The following is a 24097-nucleotide window of genomic DNA, read 5'->3' as shown; positions in this document are numbered from 1 at the left end:
CAAAAATAGCTGCATTGTGTTAGCAAGATGTGTTATTTCCCTAGAGGCTGAAACTGTTTAAAATGTAAAAATGAAATAGAGTTAGTTCTGTAGAGTCAGGCAGATAATAACAAGCCATTTTAATCATTTTCAAAAACTTAGCCTTCAGCATTCTTGTCCTCTTATTACTCTAATAGCTTAGGCTTCCTTGGGGCTGTTGCATGGGGGCAAATCTGCCTTTAAAGGCTGCAAATGTGCATTGAGCCATGCACCTCTGCACTTTACAGACTGGGGTGATGGGAGTCAAAAGCTGACTTTGACACAATTTGACAAAATTAGTGGAATGTTATTAGCCTTTTATTTGATCTACAGGTTTGATTTGCTCATATAATCTGTCATGTCTGTGAGGGCTTGGGAACAGGGAAAGGAATTCATGGTGAGAAGGGAAGAAGATGAATATCCCCCACCCTATTCAAAGATTTGTAATCATATTTATTTGTTAGAAGAAAGGTTCTGTTTAGACTTCTTGCATATTATAACTCAAAATCATAGAATTTTATAACAGCTGAGTTAATAGGTTTTATTTTCTTCAGTTAATTACTAAAAAGCTTATAATTCAGCAATATCAAATTACATCTCCTTCAACGCAAAAGATACTGTTAAGTTAGTTCTGCTGTGTTCAAATGTAATCTCTTCTTCAGAAGAGACCATTGCTATTGGGTTAGGATGAATGAATCCTCTGGACTAAGGGTGCCCCAGGCTTCTGACAATTTGATGTGGCATTGTTATCTACAGTGTGATAGCTGCATTCACAGCTATGCTGGGCTATGCTCAGCTGTGCGCAACTTGTTGTACACACCTATGAGTTTGGACTTTGTTTATGTAGACATACACATATGCTGGCTAGGTATTTCATATAATTTATCCATATATTGTTGGCTATATTTCAAGAAAGTACTCTCCTCCTCTGGATTTCCCATTTTACAACTCTAGTTAAAATTAATTCTATTTTACTATTTCTATCTCAAGCACAACTGTTTAGGAAATGAATTTTTATCTCAGCCTCTGTGAATCTGTTCGTTTTCTCCTTCATCAAACTTCATTTCTTAGTTCCTCCTCTCCCGTCACTAAGCATCTCTTCTCTCTTCACATCTTTCACACTTAATCAGTGGGTTGCTCATAGTAATCTTATGTGAGTCTTTGGTACCAATTATAAAGCAAAACTTTTGTCCGAGTTAAAATTTCTAGTGCCACCTCAGCAGTGGGGACAGTGATGGAATATTTTAGGTCACATGTGACTCTTTTTTTTTCTTTGTCATGAAGAATCACTCATTGTATTTGACTAATTCTGTTAGACTTTGGAGTTAGATCCACCACAGGTTATTTCAGAAGGAAAAAGTGCACATTTAGAATATACTTCACATTTGAAGATGGAACCAGTTGTTAGAGTTCCAGTTTAGAAGCTGGAATTCTGGGCTTCCCTATTTATCCAGGATGGAGGCTAAGCAAGAGGTACATACATTTCTAATGTAAAGGTAGTTGTGAGAATACACATAAACACATGTGACTGCTACTGCTGTGTTGTGTAAATGGCTGAAACACAGACATAGAGTGTACTGCTCCTAAAACAATCAAACATTGCAGAAGGGAAGATGCCAACACATCACAGCATGATCACACACCAAAGGACTTCTGGGTCCCCTAGCTCTGGTCTCTTTATTTTGGATTGTTACTTTTTATTATAGTTTATGTATTGTTTTAAAATTATGTGCATGTCTATGCAAATGAGTGCAGATGTCACCAGAGTCCAGAAGAGGGTGACAAGTCCCCTGGAGTTAGAATTACAGATGGTTATGTGCTGCTTGACATGGTCACTGGGAACCAAATTTGGGTCCAATGCAAGAGCAGTATATGCTCTTAACCACTGAGCCATCTCTTTGGTCTCTTCTGTAGTCATTTTCAGTACCAAACATAAAGCACTTTTTGTTCCTATCAATATACACATAGTTTTCAAATTTATCGGCCGGGTGCTGCATTATGGCCTTGAAACTAGATATACAATTATGTACCAAGTCCAATGTTTAATAACTTACTGGGTTTAATAAGGCATGTCTTTGGGTTTCTATTGTTGTGAAGAGACACTATGACCACTGCAACTCTTATAAGGAAAACATTTAATTGAGGTGGCAGCTTATAGTTGAGAAGTTCAGTCCATTATCATCATGTTTGGGAGCAATGGTGGCATGCAGGCCGACATGGTGCTGGCTACATCTTGATCAGAAGGGAAATAACACTGTGACACTGGGAAGTATCTTGAGCATAGGAAACCTCAAAGTCCATCTCCAGGGACCCAGTTCCTCCAACAAGGCTATACCTACTCCAAAAAAGTCATACCTCCTAATAGTGCCACTCCCTATGAGCTTATGGGTGTCAATTACATCCAAACTACCACAGCATGTTAGAATACTCATTTAGGGGGGTAAGGCCATTGAGGTAGCTTATTTCATCGCCTGCTTAAGTAGCTATTTCAGAATTCACAGTGGGACAGTGTTAACTGCAAAAACTTTCTTGCTATACTCTCCAGCCCCTTTCTTTGTTCCTTTGTCTGTCAACTTTGCATAGATTATTTTACAAGAAGTTTTGCATAATAGTTTGGAGTCTGAGTCTTAGTGTCATATTAAAAAAAGTAGAACATAAGCTATAAAACCATCCATAAATACATTATGTTTTGCCAAATGCAATTTGCCATTTTAGATTTTTACCATCCTCAACTCAAATACTGCTGATAGGAATTGTCTTTTCACCACACTGAAACAGCTACAAGGTAAAACACTGATCAATAGCAAAAACTATATAGAGGCAGAAGATATGTTGTAGAGGTACAATTACTTGTCTGGCATGTATAGCCCTTGGGCTCCATCCTTGGTACCACAGAAAAAGAAATGGGGGAAAGGAAGTCACTTAAATGATTGACACTATACACTCACTATTCTCAAACTCTTGGCTGTGAGCTCCTTTGAAGGATTACATAAAGCAGTTCTGTGTGTTTAATATCCTGCAAGGTCTTGAAAGAGGAATTAAAAATTTCTTATTCTGACTATCCAGTTATCATATCATTTTCAAAAAATATGAAGCACTGTCATAATTTGAATTCCTAGCATCCTTCTGTTGCTACAGAATTAATTTTCTTCACATAACTTTCCTGTAAAGTAAGACATCTATATGCTGGTAATTTGTATGCACATTTTATATCACATTTAATGAAAATGTAGAGATTCCAGAGTGACAAATTCCTTGTTTGATTTGGTAATTGACATAGTTTATCTTGAAACTTCAGCTCATTGAAACCAAACTTATTGTTATAAGCTAAGATTGTTTTTTCTTTTTGCCTCAACCCTGCTTTGTTATAGGAATTTGCTACTTTGCAGATTATAAAAAGAATCATAAGATTGTTGGATACATTCATGCTTAGAAACTACATATTAGGAAGTCTACTTGAAAACAACTCTGTAGGATAAATAGCATTTAAAGCAAGGAAGCTTTTACTTTTAATGTGATCCGTATTGTTTATACAATGAAGTTATGTTGTGGGGACTATATTACAGCATTGAAATTCCAGGCTTTTATACAGCTCACATACCAAGGCTTTGTTTTAACCCTCCACAGTAATGCAGCAGGTGTCCATGTTTTAGGGCACTGGTGTCTCAAAAATAGAAAAAAGATCTGTGTTGATTACAGTTTCTCATGTTGAAATTATCTTCAAGGAAGTGATCTTGGCTTCTCAGAATATGTCACTGATGACATTGTTAGGCCTGTCATCACTTCATAGCCAGGCTTCCCTCATGCTTACCCACCTGAACACCAGCTAGATTTTATTTATTTACTTTCTTAATTTTCCCCAGAAGAATGCTGTTTTAAGGACTTAAGCATTTGAACAGTAGCATAAATCCTCTCTGTCTGGAAATTAAGTTAGCAATGACATTCTCCATTTGTCTTTTAGAGTATCCGGGCATCCGGCCTCATCCTGTTGGAAACAATACTCTTTGGGTCTCTGCTCCTATACTTTCCGGTAAGTGGCAACCTGCTTTATTTTGATTTTTCCTATTGTATATATACTGCATATTACCAAGGAGTTGATATATATTTAAATCTGACTCCTATAATTGGAGTTACCTTGGCTATTTATCTATCATTTCTAAATCTTGTAGGGTTTTTCTTGTAAATTAGTTGTATTTTTCTTCCTAGTTTGGTGAAAAGGGTCAAATATTTAGGTAATGTAGCATAAGAAGGTCACATTTAGTGTATATGTTTAACATATGCAAAAGTATTACTTTCATTCTTCCTTCTCCCTTATATAAATCAGAACTGCAAACATGCCAACAAGGTAATGCTAGAAATTTTCCTATGACAAAAGTATAAAGAAAAATAAATTAAATGAAATGTATGTGTGGTACTGCTCTTACATAATTGTAACAGACTTATTGTAGTACAGAGTCTGCAATGATAAACACAAATTGCTAATTCAATTCAACTATTGGTGTTGTGAAGTTATCATGTGCTAAGCATGGAGGAAATTTCTGGGAATACTCTTAATTTCTTCTCTAAAGAGGCTCATGATTTACAGAAAGAAATGAGTCACTACAGACCCCTGTGATTCAGTATGATAAGACTTGGAGTACTGACAGCAGCAAGCCATTGGGACACTTAGGAAAGACTTACAGTCAAATCTAGGAAATGCAGTATCAGTAGAGCTGAAATCTGAAAGCTGAGATGGTGTCAGATGAAAAGGCAGGGTTGGCCCACATCATTTTTCTTTCTTCTTGTTTCTCTTGCTGATCTCTCTCTCTCTCTCTCTCTCTCTCTCTCTCTCTCTCTCTCTCTCTCTCTCTCTCTCTCTCTCTCTCTCTCTCTCTCTCTCTCTCTCTCTCTCTCTCTCTCTCTCTCTCTCTCCCCCCCCACCCCTGTCTCCAATAACCAAGTACCTCAGGATTCCATCCTTAGAGTTTTTCCTAGTGTATAGCATCACTAACTATCTAATCTAGCAACACAGTTTGAAATGGTACTGCTTATATGCCAATGGCTGCTACACTTGTATCTCCAGACATGACCTTTCTCCTCATCTCCATACTCATATTCAATAGGTTACTTTCACTTCCATTGGGGTCACAAGAAAATTCCATAGCTGAGGTTCTGATGTTTCCCAACACTCAATCTCTTCAATCTCTACCCAAGGCTACTTGATCCTTCTCATTACTGGGGTCAAAACACTACAAATGACTCTTGACACATCTTCTTCTCTCACACTAGCCAGCCAAGCTTTTAAAATGCAGCAGGAATGCAACTAGGTTCCACTATGCTGACTGCTACCACCCGGGTCTTACCCAAGAGTTATCATTGCTGGATTATTATGAGAGTCTGTCAGAGGCCTCTCTTAGATTCTGCCCCTCACAATCTATTTTCAGAACATTAACTACTTTTAGCACTTCAGTTAGACTGGCCATGTTACTCTTCTCAAACCTTGTAAAATGTTCCCCAATAAAAGCAAACTCCTTACAGTAAATTAGAAAACATTAGAAAGCCACATGTAATATGGGTTTTATGTCCTTTCCATTACTATTTTATTCCTCTCTTCTCAGTCAGTTTAGAGCAAGTGTTCTTGATCTATTTAGTTATTGAATCACATTTTCTGTTTCCTTCAAAATCCAAATGTATCCAGATAAAATCAGTGTTGTGATCAAATGTGTCCCCCAGACTCACGTGTTAGAAGCAAACCCCAGTGCAACTGTGTTGGGAGGTAGAACTTTCTCAAAGGGCTGTGCTCCCATACATGGACTGAAGAGCTAGATGGAGGAAATTCTCTTCCTTTTGTCTTTCTGTCTTCTACTGCTGGAGTTTCTATTGCTGTAACAAAAAATGATCAAAATCAACCTGGGAGGAAAGGGTTTGATTCATTTATACTTCTACACCACAGTCCATTATGGGAGGAACTCAAAGCAGAAAACCCGAGGTAGGAACTGATGCAAAAGCCATGAAGAAATGCTGTTTACTGGCTTGTTGTTAATGGTTTCTCAGTCTGCTTCCTTAGAATGTCTGGACCATCTGTCCAGAGGTAGCACAACCCACAATGAGCTGGACACTCTCACAGAAATCAGTAATCAAGAAAATGCCTGGCAGGCTTGCCTACAAGTCAATCAGTGAGGGCATTTTCTCAATTGAGGTTCCTTTTTCCCAAATGACTCTAGCTTGTGTCAAGTTGGCATGACACTAGCTGGCAATTTGCCATATTTTACTTATAAATCATCCAGTCTCAGGTATTTTGTCACAGTATCTCAAAGGAACTGAGGAAAACAGATTTTATTTCCCCACGGAAATCATCTATATTAACGTTTCTAATGTACATAGTAGTATGTGTTGCAACTAATAAAGAAATAGCATAGAGTTTACAGACTGGATATTTCTCATTCCTTGTAGTTGCCTCTATGTTTGGTATGTTATGCACCCTAATATTTAATTTTACCATAGAACTACCAGGCAGGTATTTGAACAGAATCACAGAATGACCTAATAAGCCAGTGAAAGATTCAAAATGACCTGACTAATCTGAAGATTTATCTTAAAAATGTGAATATATTTTGCATTATCTGTTTGTTTGGTTTTTTTGCATTAACCTCTGTTGTGTTTAAACCCATTATCTACCCAGTTATTAATAGGCCTTTAAAAATATCAGTTCTAATCTGTTGCCCTACTGGTGTCTCATCAGTCTTCATAGAAGAAAGTTAAAACTCTTGTCCTGGCTTTTGATGTGGTCTTTGCCTGCCTCTTCTGTCTCACTATGCACTATTTCTTCCTCCCTTTCTAATCTCCAGCTATATGACCTTCTTTCTGTTCTCAAATAAATGCAAACCCTCTCTTCTACACCCAGTTTCTGTCCTGTTGCAATGGTTTGCAAAGAGACTACTTGGTGGTATTAAAAATCATAGCCCCTTTATTATTTGTTTCTAGTGCCTATAGATAACTCATTCTATGATATGGGTAAAAGTTTGGCTCATTTTTATTAATAAGATGCATATTTCTGAGCATTACCAATAATCTATAGAAGAGTTGTAAAGTGTATTTCAGAGAAGAACTGTTATAGAACATTTGAAACAACAATGTCAGGTTGTTAAATATTGAATGAAATGATTTGGGGTCATTGAGTAAAAGACATGTCTGAAAATCATCTGATGGCCAGATGGTGACATTAGGTACAGAGAGATAGGAGAAACACTTGATAGTTAAAAATATAAAGACAACACTTTTCCATAATCTTCCATAAGAAGGGAAATTGATCATGAAAACTCTCCACCAGAGTAACCAATGTGGCTCACCCTGCTGGTTTCATCCTTAGCTGCCTCTTTCACCTTTTATAACCTAATTAATTTTTGTAACTCCTCGAGATCCAAGTTTATTCCCTGTATCTCGATCCTTAAGTTAGTGTCTGTTCTAGTTTTCTCTCTATTACTGTGATAAAACACTGACCAAAACCATGTTGAGGAGGAAATTATTTGTTTGGCTTACAAGTTATAGTCTGTCATCAAGGGAAGAAAGGCAGGAACTCCAGGCAGGAACCTGGAAGTAGGAACTGAGGCAGAGGCCATGGTGGAATGCTTCTTAGTGGCTTGCTTCTTCTGGCCTATGTTGTTACCTTTCTTCTACAGCTCAGGCCCACTTGCCTGGGAATGGTACCACCCATAGTGGGCTGGGCCCTCTTACATCAATTAGCAATCAAGAAAATGCCCCACAGACATGCCTTCATGATGCTCTGAGGAGGGAATTTTCTACCAAGGGTTACTCTTTTCCTGTATGTCAAGTTGATAACTGAAGCTAACTATGATGGAGTTCATATTCTGAAGACAGATGGGATCAAATTATTTAAGATGGATAAAACTAAGACGTGTAGCATAAGATTCTGGAGACAATGGAGATTAAATGAATAATTGATAGAGTCTAGAAAGGAGAATCATTTTACTCTACACAATAGATCAGGAAGTACTATTTTGGTAACTGATAGTGAAGTCCTTTGTGGGAGTAGATGCATGCCTGGATGTACATGTAGGAAAAAAATCTTGGTAAGAGTGATCTAGTCACTGGTGCAAAGTGACTTGGGTTGCTTAGAATTTGCAGATAAGAAGTTTAGGACTTTTAGATAGAGTTTTGCTTGTTTTGAATTCAATGTTAAAATAATCAGATAAACCAAATAGAGAGTTCATTATCTGGACTAGAAGTGTTTCAGATATTAGAATATAGCCATAGAATATACTAACTGAGCACCCCTAATCTGAAAATAAAAAAAGCTATAAGGCTCTAAATTAAGAAACCAGGTTTGGATTGGGGATTTTCAGCTTGTATAGTCAAAAGGTCTAGTTGATATAAATGTGACCAAAACCTCTCCTGCTTTTAAATATCTTGCCTGCTTTCTGAGCGCCTGCTGTGGACCATACCAGAACTACATGAGAAATTTGCTGGGAATTACAGCTTTTTAAAGTACACTTGAATAAAATAGACTGTTTCTAGGGCTGGGTTCTTCCATAGAAGGAGACTGGGCTGTTCCCTGCTTCCCTGTGTTATGCAATGAACTTTATATTCTCTTTATGCTGCATATTGTTGTCCAGATTTGCAAGAATTAAGGTTATTTTTTGCCATTTCTAAGCAATCTTGGACTACAGACGATTTCATAACAATGCTTACATTGGAAAGTCCAAATTAGGCATTATCATCATTGTGCAGACGAGGACAAACTGAAATCTGACTAAAGTTAGCATCGTTATAATTGGTAGCTCGAGCTGCAGCTTTTGACGCCTTTTCTTACAGATTCTCAAAAGAATCTTAGGGTTTGAGGCCCATGCATTGTGAGCAAATGATTTATCACCCATGATCACCCAAATACTTTTTGTATAACTATAAAATAAATGAATCAAACTTCCAAAAAAGAAAAGAGAGAAAAAAAAAACAACTAAAGCATATGTTTCTTGTTAAATTGCACCAAAGGGCATTTTCAATTTATAAAACTTGTGATTGATAATGCAAGTCTAGAAGTTTGTTTTGCTTTGACAAATGCATCCATTTCAGTTGAGTGTAGCTTCTTATCTTTTGGGTTCCTTAACTGGTTTGTAATGTGCCCATCAATAAAGGGCACCATACATGCGTCAAATATAATGCATATTTTTAAGCTCCTCTATAGAAAAGTTCTATAGAAAAGAATGGTAAAACACTTGGCCTTGAAGAGAGATCAAATACAATTTAGCATTTACCTAAACTCTTTATTTTGCAAATGAAAGAGGCGAGGCTGAGAGCTGTTCCTATGCCTACAACTTTCCCCAGCTACTTAATGACAAAGCCAAGAGGAGAAGACCTCTCTCCACTCTGTACCTGCCTCTTCACTATAGTGATAGCAAGATACTGAAACAACATCTGTATAGAGTCAGAGATACCTATGCATCCTCTTTGGTCAGTCAATAAACCTTCTTTACTTCATCTGGTGGAAATGGAAGATACAAAGAACAAAAGGGGACATTGAGTTGATACTTAAAGGTTTGGTTTGAGACCCAATATAAAATTCCATGCAAGTATGAATGGACCATTGCCACATCCTGCACAACTCCAGGGACAGATGTGAGTTGAGTAGGGAGGGAATGAGGAAAATACAGACACAGACATGCACAGTAAGTGGCATGTATGGAAGCAGGGTTTGGGTGCACTGAGCTGTCTACAGGAGAACCTGCGGCACCCCAGAACTTAGTGTTTATTACAGAGAGTTGAATAGAGAGATGGGGTTATAGAACATGACTGAACAAGGAGGCAGGGTTTATGGTATACAGCTTGATCAGGGAGATGGCTTTAGCTAATATCTTTAGGAGTACTTTCTATAGGGGAACTGTCTTTAGGCCAGAAACATCTTCGGGGAGAAAGTTCTAGTGGAAATTTTCTGCACACACTGTTCTTTCATACTTAGTTTCCCGAGGATGAAGTCTTTGCCATATCTCTGAGTCTGAGGCCACCAAGCCCTTGACATTGCCATACCTATGTCAAAAACACATACCTACTCACTTGGGGCTTTTTTTATACCATATGAAACATATAGTTGAATCATTTGGGGTTTCTGATTCTCAATTGTTTTACACAAAAAGTGGCCATTTTCAGTTCAGACTAACATCACTCAGGCTGGTTTGAATGGCACATAACCTAAACCAATTAGATCATTTCTGTTACAATCACCACAAACCTAACTAAAATTTGGCTTGTTTTGAAACTCTGAGAAAGCCACCCTGAGCATGTGACAGCCACAAGCAGAGGAAAGCAAAGAACATTACTTCCAGAACTTTACAGGAAGGAAGATAAAGGAAACAAAAATCCATCCTTTTTATAAGATTCCATCATTTGTTTGGCAGAATGTTCCAGAATAATTTCATCCTTCTCTTTCCTTTGCCCTGGGATCAGACTATTCTGCAAGGGTCTCTGGTTCTGGTTCCTTTTCAGGAAGAATGGTAGCAATCCAGTTCTGGAACATTCACTTCCATATATATATATATATATATATATATATATATATATATATATATGGGCTAGCATTTTAATGTCGATTTTATCTATTCTTTAAGTGTGTCCTATGTGAATATGGTGCATTTTGATCATCTCCACCCTCACTTGAGATACTTCCCTTTGGGCTAGTGTTTTTCAGCTGATCCAGAACCCATCTTATGTGAGGTCTTCAGACCCACTTGGTTTGATATCATCCAGGGTTGGTTTTAATGTCAACTTGCCACAAACTAGAATCACTTGAGTAGGGAGCCTCACCTGGAGAATTGTCCTGGCTGCTCTGATTGATACGGAACCCACCAAGACTGTGGAAGGCAACTTCTCGTGGTACCATAGATAAAAATGATATATCAGAGGGAAGAACACTCTCCATTCACCCTTGGCCTTCTGGTCTGCCCTGCTGCTGCTGCTGCTGCTGCTGCTGCTGCTGCTGCTGCTGCTGCTCTTTCACTGATAGCAGAACATGTCAGTGTTCCTAAATTTGCATCATGGATGTGAGACCAGTGGCTCTGCAGGAATCTGCCAGGCTTCTGGTGACAGATTTGGGATCATGTGGATGTTTTGCCTTGTGGAATGAGTAGCTATAGTCACCCCTAGTGACTGACAGGTATTATGGAGCTCCTCTGACAGCTGAGACACCCACCCCTGAAGACTGAGTGACACTGCTTCTCAGTTTCTCAGTGTTATTTAACTGTTGTTACTCTTTTAGAGATGGATTAATAAGTTCTGGTACCTATTTATTCCATTGGATGTGTTCTTCTAAAGAACCCATATAATAATATATTGTGTGGATTTATTATATTATATTTGCCAGAGCAGGTAAGAGAAAGCAATAGGGGGAATGAACGGAGGATAGTTATCAAATGGCAAACTAGCTTGAAAGCATGGGGCTAGGAGTCTGTTCACTTCCCGAAGATTAGACTGACTTGGAAGCATTGACTGTAGCACTAAGTGCAAAGTCTTAGCTGAGATATAGCACTCCTCCTTCAAAGTGGTTTGAAAAATCTCATTTGAGAACACTCTTGTCCTCCCTAGGCTGGTTATATGGTCAGAAGAAATGCCTAAGTGTCCAAAAACTGTGGTACCATTTATCCACTTGGCTTGTGCCCACATTCCTGTACAACACACGGACAGTTCAGTGATCAGAGTAGTTACCACCATGCAAGGGCACAGAGCTACCCAGGGAGTGTGTCCCACAAGAAACTGGCTAACGGTTTGGGTCATGGATAGGTTAGAGATCATCCAGCCATCATCTATTAATTGAAAGGTTTAATAGACTAAAATAGCCTTGACCATCTGAAATTTGGAACCTTTAGTTTTTAGTAAAAAACAATAGTATGATCTTTAATAAGACAAACATGAATTTGACTATATTACCTGTCATAAACAATATTTTTGGTTTTGTGAAATATAGTAATTATCACAGGCTAGAACAAAGTGAGAAAATAAAAAGAGGGTTTAATAACTCATTCTCATTGCCTCATATACAACACAGAATATAAGTTCTTTCTAATAAAGAAGCTCAAAGAAAAGAGAAAAAACAGAGATAAAATTGTTCCATAAGAGCAGAAATGAAAATAAAATCAGAACATGTAGATAGTTATAGAATTGGGAGAACCAGCTGAATAAACCAAACTGAGAGTACCACAGAGGCGATGGGGTAAGGACTGAGGGAGCCATAACAGAAAACAGATGAGGACCAGATATACAAGCCAGGAAGACCACAGACACAGAGGGAGAGGGAAGTGTAGATATAAGAAATTGAAGTTTCTGGAGAAGAGAAAAAGTAGCACATAAAATTATTGATGTAATTTTAGCTATTTCAGGAATAAACAGAGCCTTTAATCTTAAGAGGGCTGGAAGTAATGACAAAGGGGCAGTATGCTGAGCCTACTGGTGGGGATGCTGAGGGAGATGGACCCAGGGGCAGAGGTTTCTGGACTACTTGTTCTGCCCCACTAGGCTTTCCTGTTGCTGGCTTTCCTGGGTGACTTAGAGTAGGTAAGTTGCATCCCATGCTGCCATTCTGTGTTTGAGACTCATGCTATTCCTAGTCTCTGTGCATTCCATAGATTCATCGATCTGCTGTGTGGCAAGCATTTACCAGAAGGTGGCTATAGGAGGCAAGCTTCTGGGTTGACCACACTGAGGAACACAGAAAGGCAGAGAACTGGAAACTGACAAAGCGAGCCTCGTGTCTGTATATGGTATATAAAAATTAAACTTGTTCAAACTTAGGGTGTAGAGAATTTGTAGAAGTGATTAGGTCATGAGACCAAGTTCTCATGAACTTCTCAAACTACTGTTTTCAAAGTGAGTACACCCTTTCCATGCCCACTAGAAATACTCACTTCACCCCTACCCTCAGCAATCATTCTCATTTTCCATTGTTATTAATAAGTAAGAGCCATCTCAGTAGATGTGAAGTGTGGTTTTTATTTTCTAAAAGTCCTTCAAAGTACATCCAGAACCTACCCTCTTCCTCCCTCCCTCCCTCCCTCCCTCCCTCCTCCCTCCCTCCCTCCCTTCCTTCCTTTCTTCCCTACCTCCCTTTCTTCCTTTCCTCCCTCCTTCTTTTCTTGTTTTTGCTTTCTGTTGTTGTTGTTTTGAGAAAGAGTTTCTCTGTGTAGCTCTGGCTGAACTTGCTCTGTAGACCAGGCTGGTCTTGAACTCACAGAGATCTGCCTGCCTCTGCCTCCCAAGTGCTGGAGTTAAAGGTGTATGCCACCACTGCCTGATTCCAAGGTCCCATCATCACCCTCTTCTGAAGGACCATCAAGATGAATTCAATTGTTGCAGTAACTTCTAACTAGTATCGCTGTTTCTACTCTTGGCCTCTTAGAATCTCTTCTAAACACAGAAGCTGTAATCTGTTTAAACAGAAGTCGTGCAGTATTACTGATGCCCAAAGGCTGTCACAGCCAACTCCCCACTTTTTTCAGATTACCAGTGCTCTGTTCTTACACAGGTCAGGCAATGACACCTGAGCCCTTGCATTGGTGTCATCTTAGCATGGGACTTGTTTATTCCACCCACGTGACCTCTTCTTCCTGTCCATCATGTCCTGTTTGAAACATCGCAAAAGCCTTATGGAATCCAGCTTCTCTCCTTTTCTTCTTCAACACCAGTGTCCCCGTCTTCTGCCTTCTTCCACAATACTGACCTCCTTGGTGTTCTTGGAGTAGGCCTAACTTATTGGGATCTGGTGTGGGCTGTCTCCTGGAGTGACCTCAGCCAACAGGTCTCCTGGGGAACCCCCTGAATTTTCAAAATGTTTCTTATTAAATAATTGTCTATTTTGGAACAAATAAGAAGAGATTAATTCAAAAGCAGTGGTAGGAAAAAGGAAACTAAGCCATCACAACTGCAGAGGATCTGGAGTTGGATCACAGAGAGACGGAAGCAGCCACAGGGTAAGGCAGATCTTACAGGCACAGTTTGGCATTCCACTAAGGATATCCTGAAGGACCACAAGATTGCCTTCATGGAACAAATCAGGGGATGGAACAAATCAGGGGATGGATCATGGAACAAATCTTGCTCTGGCTACAAGAGAATTCATTAATCAGAGGGTTTCAGTTGAAGAAATGGGGTCTGCAGCACTGTTTCAGCTCTGATGCAGCTTGGCAGTTTAGCTCATAGTAAGAGAAGAACAAATCTGTTTCCAATTGACTTACTACAGTCTGGGGTTAAGACTTAATGGGTGATATGTGCAAGGGTGCATTTTCATTCCCCCTCTCTCTATATCTCTTTCTCTCCCTCTTTTCCTTCCTCCCTCCCCCTCTCTCTTTTACAAAAGCACACCTTGATTTTTGCTGTGGTGACCCAAATCATATATGTCATTTTCCACTACCGAAGTCCAATACATTATTTTAATTATTGTAAAGCTTAATTAAATTGGATTTTAGTTTTAGCCGTCCTCTGTCAGTATCTGAATTTAGATAATTTTAACCATCTCAAGGAAATATTCTCTGAGTGGAGTGGTCAGATTCATATACAATGGTGTCCAGGTTCATCTCTGTGGACCTAACACAGAAAGGCTGACACAAGCATCATGAAACACTTGGAGATGCTTGGGGAATAATTAAGAAAATAACTGCAGACAAAAGCAAATGAGCCCCAAGAAATGGTTTCTTCTTCAATGTCATTGCAGTAAAAAAGAAGAGCAAAAACACTTTAGATAGCTTAATAAATGATTATAAGTATATAGCTTATAAATGGTTACAAGTGGTCTTTAACAAAATGTAATGGCAGTTTTTTTATAATTTATTCTTTTAAATTTAATTTTATATTCAAACTACAGTTCTCCCTCCCATCCCTCCTCCTGCTCCCCCCAAGCCCACCCCCAGTCCACTCCTAGTCATGGGTAAGGGCTCCCATGAGGAGTCAACAAAGTCTGACACAATCAGTTGGGGCAAGGCCAAGGCCCTCTCCCATGCATTAAGGCTGAGCATGGCATCCCACCATAGGGAATGGGCTCCAACAAACTAGCTCACTTACCAGGTTTGTATCATAGTCCTACTACCAGAGGCCCCTCTGATAGTCCAAGCTTCATAACTGTCTCCCACATATGGAAGGCCTAGTTTGGTCCCCTGGAGTCTCTACCAATGTCAGTCTAGAGTTCATGAGTTTCCATGACCTTAGTTCAGCTGCCTCTGAGCTGAAACAAGCTCATGGAAACTCATTAATGGCAATTTTCACAAGGTAAATTCTACCTAAAGTGTCAGGGGCTACATGGGGTCTCTAAACTGTCACGAGTGAGTAAAGTAGATGTATTATTTAGAGAAAACTGGAAAGGAGAAAACATAAAGGCGTAACACTTCCATGGAATTGCATTGCAAAACCCAACTACAGAAGATACAGAGCCAGGTAAAGTGGCCTAGGGAGCATTCAGCACCTACCCCACCCCCACCCCTTGAGAGCCATGAGGACTCTGAGAGGAAGGGATGCATATAGAAGTATCTCTACTTATGATTGATTTCAGTTACATTTTCATCTAAAAACTTGAGTTGTAATGTGTTTAAAAGTTCTTTATGTTACAATTTCTGAGATAAGAGAAATAAGACTATGTTTCATGCAAGAATAGTCATTGCTGTCAGATATTTAGAGACAACATAAATAATATAACAGATAAGTTGTTTGTGGTTATATGTGTGTAATATCTTGATTGGCCCATCCTTAATTAGCCCATATTCACATTTTTTTCAATGGCATCACTGGGCTTTGGGACTGCTGTGGTCTGAATATGTCTGTCCCTTCTACCTGTAAGGGTGTAGAGACTTTGTAGAGGTGGTTAGGTCATGAGACTGAGTTTTCATGCATGTGGTTGCTGCCCTTACAAAATCATCCCAGAAATACCCCTTACCCCTTTCACATATCTACAATTAAGCGGGTCCACACTAGATACCAGTTCTGCCAGGGCCTTGATCTTGGAGCTATGAGAAATAAACAATTTTTTGTCTACTGGATTGTGATTCTTTAACTTAACAGCCATCAGCATTTGACATTTTTGTTATAGCAGATTAAACAACAGGGTGACCATACAAATATGACCAATTCAAATGCAGACATTATCTATATACCATTATAAAACAAATCTTTGGTCACACTGCTGTTTCTGTAGACAGTGTCTGCCTCTCACCATGCTTTCTGAAATGTGGAAAAAGTGTGGTGGTGGTGGTGGTGATGGTGGTGATAGTAGTGATGGTGGTGATGGTGGTGGTGGAGGTGGTGGTGGTGATGGTGGCGGTGGAGGTGGTGGTGGTGGTGATGGTGGTGATGGTGGTGGTGATGGTGTGGTGGTGGTGGTGGTGATGGTGGTGATGGTGGTGGAGGTGGTAGTGGTGATGGTGGTGATGGTGGTGATGGTGGTGGTGATGGTGGTAGTGATGGTGGTGGTGATGGTGGTGGTGGTGATGGTGGTGATGGTGGTGGAGGTGATGGTGGTGATGATGGTGATGGTGGTGGTGGTGATGATGGTGTGGTGGTAGTGATGGTGGTGGTGGTGGTGGTGGTGGTGGTGGTGGTGGTGGTGCTGCTGATGCTGAATGGTCTTGTCCACTTCACTGTTCCACTATGACCAACAGGCAGCCCCCAACACATGGACATGAAAAGATCAAATTGCTTATATAGATCTCTCCCTAAACAATGGTACATTTGCCTTTGGTACAGCACTATGGTCCATCAAATATGATAAAATCAAAGATGATCTGTGAAAACAATGTCAAAGATGGTTGCTTGTATCTGGGAAATCATAGTCAATATTAACACACAAGAAAGGCTTCATTCATTAACTCTCTATCTCCCCATCTACGTATGTTATTATATATACCCCATTCCACATAGATCAATTTACAACTAATGCTATAATATAAATCCTATAATGTTTGCCTTAAGTTGTATACTTGAAGTCACATAATACTGTTGACATGCTTTGTACAAGTGTGTAGAATAAGTTTGTGTATGTGTTGGGGTATGGGAAGGTAATCTCCTGAGGTGTGTGTATGTATATGTTTATGTATTAGGGTGTGTATCGGGAGATGATTTCCTGAGGTATGTGTGTGTTGGGATGTGGGGAGATGACATCCTGAGGGTGTGTGTGTGTGTGTGTGTGTGTGTGTTGGAGTGTGTAAGGGTAGATGACTTCTTGAGGTAGATAAGGAAAGAAGAGAAGAACACACAAAATTCAGGAAGGAAGTTGGTTGCTGCTAAGAGGGAAGGGAAAAATATGACACCAAAAGGAGACAAAATGAGAAATTTTACCTAATAGTAATATCCTTAATCTGAGGGGTACATAAGTGGAACATAAATCTATTGTATCACAATGAATATTTTTGCCTCCATCTCTCAATTGATTTAGCCTTTGAGATGTGTTAGCTGCTTTAATGATGGTGATGCCTAGATGAACAGGATCCAGAGAAAGGGAATGAGATGGCCTGGTGGGGAAGTTACCTAACTGACTGAAAGGGGGAGTGGTCAGCTCCTGATGTTACTGGCTCATCTCCCAAGATGCAGCAAGAGAATCGCCACTGCATTGCAGTGTCAAGATGATCCTGGTGGGAGCACAGGCAAATGACCCGTATGATTGACAAGAGTGACTGAAGGTGATGATGGGAAGACAGCAGGTAGAAACAGCCCTTTCCAGAAATGTTGCAGAGAACTGGGGCACAAGAGGATAAGTTAAGTTAGCTGAGCACCAAGTCTTATATAGCCAAACCCAGACAAGGTCATCAAGGCCCAAGGTCGTTTTAGAAGTCTTCTCTGTGACATTTGCTCAGTTAGGGTTATCAATGTATAAAGCAAACACTGGATAGTTAGCTAGATATTCTGAATTGTGTGGACTGAAAAATCCTCAGCATGAAAGTTGAACTAATCTGTGACATGAGTTCACATAGAATTTTAACAAAACCTTTTCAGTTGTAAAAAATCTCTGGTGGCTCTTAATGAGACAGTAGGATGTTTTAGCATCCTTTCCCTTTTTTTTCACTTGGTAACCTTTGGCCTTTTCATCCCACCTGGTTCTCCTACACTGTTTCAATGAGGTATTGACCGCAGACACTGGAAGCTGAGTACTGAAAATCCTCCTGATTTAGGTATCATGAAAAATGACATCATCTTCACCCTGGCAGTCCTGGCTCCAGGGAAATAGAACATTTATCTTCAGGTGTCTCCTCAGTTCTTCCTTAAGGAAAGTCGATTTTATTTCTGTTTGAGAGAAACGGGCCCATGATTTAGTTCTACCTAACACTTTAGGAGGATGGAGAAGACTAGAGGGGTGTGTGCTGACCTCAGTTAGCACTATCACAGACTTAGAAGGAAGGTACAGCCGCACAGCTTTTGTTCCATTACAGCATCAGTTATGGCTGTGTGACCTCATGGTCCTGTTCTCCTGCCCCTCTCATGTTACCTAAGGAATAGTAATGGCAGCTGGCATTTATCGGATATCTTCTTGGTTGTATCCCACATTCTATATCTAAATTGCTTTATATGTACTGTATTATTTCTTACTTAGCTGCTGCCCCTGATGTGCAGCATAGAATACGGCGTACATTAATAATTCAAGATAGGAGCTAGGGGAGATGACTCAGCGGTTAAGAGTACTGGCTGCTCTTCCCGAGGATCCAGGTTCACTTCCCAGCATCCACATGGAAGCTTACAAACATTTATAACTCCAGTTCCAGAGGATCTGGTGCCCTCTTCTAGTCTCTGCAAGTACCAGGCACACACAAGGTGCATAGATATACATGTGGGCAAATCATGCATACATAAGAAGGAAGGAAGGGAGGGAGGGAGAGGGAGGGAGGGAGGGAGGGAGGGAGGAGGGAGGAGAGAGGAGGGAGGAGAGGGAGGGAGGGAAGGAGAGAGGGAGGGAGGGAGAAATATGCCTTTGGGTATTTGCAGAAAAGAATTTGAATTGTCAGCTACACGGATTGTAGCAGGACAAAAAATGTTAAAATTGGCTGCCGAAGGCTCTGACAGAATCATATGACCAAAAATATGTGAGTAAACAAGCCTGTTACTTAAGAATTTTCTGGCGATGTATGACTAAAATGTATTAAAGTAACTGTTTTCTGAGAGGTTTAACACTTCATCTGGTAAACTCTTATTACTTCACTAATCAATTTTGGGCTCTAGAGGTCAAGCATATGGACTATGGCACCTGCTTGACATTCCCATATATTCATGACCTGTAAGATGGAATGATAAACATACTATATGAAATTGAATGATTACATGCAAGCACAGCCCCTAGACACTGCTGGACACATCTTCCAGGTGCTTCAAGGTAGTAGAGTTAAGCAGTGTGTCTTAGGGAAGCAACTCCCCATCTGTAGCCAAAATCTCTAGGATGTATGAGCACAGGTGGCTGGCCTCACCCCTCACCTTTGGCTTCTGTGGATCTACAACAGACCTACTATGAAATTTGTATTTCTAAGAAGCTCCAAAGAGATGCCAAGGAACTCTTTTGAAAACCATAATGTTTTTTTGATGTATGTGTGGAGGTGTAGTTGCTTCTTCTCGTGTCTACTTTATTTGACTCTATCATGGAATAGGGCTTTTTCTGTACATTTAAAAATACAGTAAATATGAAATACCAGGAAAACATACAAATCTTTTCTATCCTTTGTGCTTTCTAGTTGGTTCATTTCCACATAAATAGAATGCTCTATTCAAACGGAGAAAAGGGGGACAATCTATTCATCCAAAGAACTTAGTATGTGCACTTGCATTATGTGTTGGGTTAGCCCCATTTTGGTAACTGTTAACTTACTAACCAACCAGCCATTTTTTTCACACAAGGTCTTGCAGTGTTGCACACTTTGAATTTGGCATCCTCCTGCTTCTGCTTTTTATACCTGGAATTGCAAGTGTGTGCCATGTTGGTTATTAAGAACTTTCATTTTAATTCCTTTTAAATATGGATGAAGACTAACAGCCAGCTTCCTGGGACTAAGATGGAGATATCTTTCTGCAGTGTTTTCTGACTACAATACCGATCATTCTCATGCTCTGGCTATACCTAGAATCACCACACAGTTCAGAGATGGCTCAATACCCAAGCCCCACGTTCAATGCAGTCCACCTACAAGACAAATACTCCAGCTTAACCGCTCCCTGAACCTGCACTTCAAAGACATTGGCTCTTCCACTTTTACTAGGTGCCAACATCAGTTAAGAATTAGAAAATTCACACCCACACCCAGAATCTATTTTATACCTGCTTGGCTATAAATACCAGGCCCTCTTTTGCTTGGTGCTTAACTATCTATTGCGTTTCTCAGTACCTGGCATGGGGAATGTATTCTGATTTCACAGTCCAAACCCACACTTTTTATTCATATGGAAGAGTCCATTTTCTGACCTTCCAGTATAAGTTTAATTTTACTGCCCCAATAGCAATTGTGAAAGTTTGCTGAGAAGACAAATCATCCCTTCTCTGAAAGAACACAAGATTTACATGGCTTTTTTATTTCAAGAAGTCTCCTGTATGCTACTTCCATTGAACTAAACAACTGGTCACAAAATAAAGGTGATTTTAAAAAATCACTATGATTATTTAAAAGCTCAAAATACAGGTCATAAAATAGGTGCTAGGAAGCAGTGTTAGGATGCAATACATACCATGACACAGAAGAGTGGAAGCTTTCAAATGCCAGGCATTCTTCCTCTAATAGGAACAAGCATGGACACAAACAGCCTAAAGTGTGTCATATTTCACAATGGCAGGAGGAACATCAGATGATTTTCATTCCCTGAGACACCCACACCCCACTACTGCTCTAGTGTGTTTTCTGTTGCTTATTTACTTTCTTTGTGTGGGGACTGTTGTTATTTTGAGACAGGGTCTCACTCTGTAGCTCAGGCTAGCCTGAATATAGCAAACTTAATGGTGATCTTGCCTCAGCCTCCCTGGTGCTGTGTTTGAAGACATGAACCACCCAGTCCAGCCCTACCTGACTCCATGCAGTGAAGAGGGAGTAGGAAGAGCAAAGTTGGGAGGATTAGTAAACTTCCTTCCACCTAACCTCATCACTGAGAATGATGTCTCATGTGGCTTTGAGAGAGGCTAGGAAATAGTCATTCGTCCAGAGGACAATGCATGGATCTAGGAAGCTGGGGTAAAAGAGGATCCCAACTCTTGGTCCTGGGCATTTCCTGCTATTTACAGAAAAGCACAATTTTCAACTCAGAAGAGATAAGAGATAGTTTTCTGGAGCCAAGCAGGATCCATCATGGCCTGGGACCACAGATTCCAGCTACCCCCCAGGTCCATGCTACAACACAGTAGCATTTGCATGAAATTTTACAGTAACAGAACAAAGAATGTCATAGATCAGAATACTTTACAATACATTGGTGGGTACAGCAGGTAGGTGGGTTACAGAGAAATAGAAACCTCAGTGAGAAACCTCAGATGTTCTCTGACACTCTTGGCCATAATGGCTAACAGAACCTAGGGGTTTGTTTGATGTTCCAAAGGATTTACCTCATAGTCACAAAGGTGTCAGATCACATACAGTGTTGGGTAGTAAATGACTATTAAAAGGCCAGCATAGTCCAGGGTAGTTTGTAACTTGGCCCTGGACCTGCAACATTCCAACCTCTCCACAGTCATTGAGTTTCTCATCATCCTGTGGCCAAGCATGTGTGTCTCTCTACATGAGTTTTATTTGCACTCCAATGCATGTGTGTTATCTTCAGGAAACGGGAAAACACAGAGCAGTCCTGTCTCCCACTCTGCTCAGCCATTACTTCAGGGAAGAAAACACAAGTTGCCGAGGAACTAATTATGCAACTGCCAACACAGACCTGATTTTGTGGAAAAATGCCTGTCATTATTAATTGTAGCCTTTACATAGCTCCTCCCACTTGTTTCTTCCATTTGCGTGGAAAGAAAGAAATTATGTAACAGACGTGATCAAGGCAGAAGAGAAAGAGCTTATTTAACCCACAAGACTATTAGGTAACTACCGAATAGGGATTCACCTCAGGTGAATTTTTCATAGTTATTTTTTTCTTGGTGACAGTTCAATCCTTTTAGAGTGCACTACTTTCAAAACTCTTTGGAAGTTATTTTAAGGTAGAGTGTAGGCACACTAAGTATAGCAAGCTAAAGCTGGTGGGATAAATGGGGAAAACCCATTGTTTTACTTGGATCTTATTCCCTTTGACATGGATTATGTTTTTTTTTCAAAAAGGTAATAGTTATAAAAATTGCCTACTTTGATGAATAACAAAATGCCTAGACGAAAGGAACAGAATTAAAACTTGTGTTCTGCCTGAAGTACTAATCAGAAGAAAAATATGGAAGCAAAAATGTTTTCTTCCAAATGATTTTTTTTCTAATTGGAACAAAGTAAATATTGACTAAAGTATCTAGAAACTGAAGCTATCTGAAGCCATTTCAGGAAGTTTCCTTCACTGGCTCCCCCCCCCCCGAAACTGTGGATGTCCCCTGTGAGTGGGAATGGCCTGGGGTTCAGCAAGTGGTCCCAATCACTATTTACATGCATCTTTTATCCACATCCAGTCCACAACACAGTTTCTCCACAGTACACCAGGTAGAAGGACCAGTAACATTTCACGTCGCATAGAGGACTTGTAGGAATTTAAAAGTATTGGGAAGACATGTAGCCCTGGGAAGCATGCACAGACTGTCTCATAAATACAGAGTGCTGAATGAAACCACAAGACTTCAAGAATGCAAGTCTCACATATAAATGGTTCTTGCCTCTACTTTGCAACCCTAGGCACATCATGCCCTCTTCACCTGCATAATGACACCTCATATGTAACATCAGGTCCCCAGGGAAGACTTCTGTCAACTGCGGCTCTATTTTCAGTCATTCGCCCTTCCATCACTTTCTATAACACGCACTGTATGGAACCTTGCTGTGTGCACAGACCAACATAAAACAGTGGCGTGAAGAAAGGAGAAACTCTCCAGTGAATACAGCAGTAATGAGGCAGGGTCTTCTGCTGGCCTGGATCTCACCAAGTAGTCTAGGGCAGCTGCCTACTGAGCAGCAGAAACCCACCTGTCTGCCCTGCCCAGCACTTAGGCTGCATAAGAACTATAGGGATTTTATTTGTTTTGGTGGCTAGCTAATAGTATGATTACAGGTAGCTTTTTTTTTTCAGACATTCTTATTGTTATTTTACCCACTCCTTTCTTCTTCTGTATTGACCTCCCTCCCCTTTCCATAAGCATCCCCCTGCTTTTCTCATGTTCCCTATAATATCATGTGTATCCTGCTAGTCCACTTTACCCTCTCCAATATACTGAAGTAGACAGAGAAAAGCCCATGGGGGCCCAACCCTCCACAACCGAGAAAGCTGAGAACAGAAGTGGTGGCCTTCCCCAGGAAGAGCATATCAACTGGTTGTTTGGTGCCAAGCAGTCAGCCCCGTAAACAAGCATATAGGTATCATTGTAGACTGAATGGGCTATATTTAGGAATGTGTGTGTAAATACATATGCAAATATGCATGCAATAACAATTATTAAAGATAGGCCATGAATTTGAAGAACTGGCGGGGGGGGGGGGCGACAAATGAGAGAGTTTGGAGGAGGAAATGCTGTAATTTAATTATAATCTCAAAAATAAAATTAAGGAAAAGAACTATAAACGGCTGTCTATAAAAATTAAAATCATTTAAAATATAGTCCAAAGGCAAATGACATTTAACTTTGACACCATTTTATTGCTGAAGCAGATCATGCACAGTAAGGTAAGAGGATTGTTGCACATCAGAGAGAAAAGAGGAAGATGTGTATGGGGAACCTCAATATCAGGATGCTAATTTGAAAGATGGGGGAAGGAGAAAGAGGCTGAGTAATATCTAGCAGGCACTGCGCAAGAGGAATCGAGATGACTGTATAATCGTATTGCTAAATATTTGTTTTGTATAGCAAAGAACTTTTATTACTCTTTTGAGTTACTTTCAACTCAAGTACTTGCTAAGTGATGCATCCCAGGTGATGTAGGTTTTCATATTTCCAAGTGTAAAGTATTCTATTTTAATTTAGAAATTTACTAAG

The 24097-nt window shown here is 40.0% G+C and overlaps 1 protein-coding gene across 1 annotated transcript in view; it reads left to right on the top strand.

The window, feature by feature from the left end:
* Gpr158 (G protein-coupled receptor 158) overlaps positions 1 to 24097 on the top strand; it is a 182771-nt gene that overhangs the window by 47779 nt on the left and 110895 nt on the right. The window contains exon 4 of the mRNA XM_035441709.1: positions 3980 to 4048. Coding sequence (XP_035297600.1) covers positions 3980 to 4048 — 69 coding nt within the window. The remainder of the gene's footprint in view (positions 1 to 3979; positions 4049 to 24097) is intronic.

Source organism: Cricetulus griseus, chromosome 3 (genome assembly GCF_003668045.3).
Source record: "Cricetulus griseus strain 17A/GY chromosome 3, alternate assembly CriGri-PICRH-1.0, whole genome shotgun sequence".
In the NCBI taxonomy this organism is placed as follows: domain Eukaryota; kingdom Metazoa; phylum Chordata; class Mammalia; order Rodentia; family Cricetidae; genus Cricetulus; species Cricetulus griseus.
Note: the sequence above shows the minus strand (reverse complement) of the source record. Positions and strands in the feature narration are given on the sequence as shown.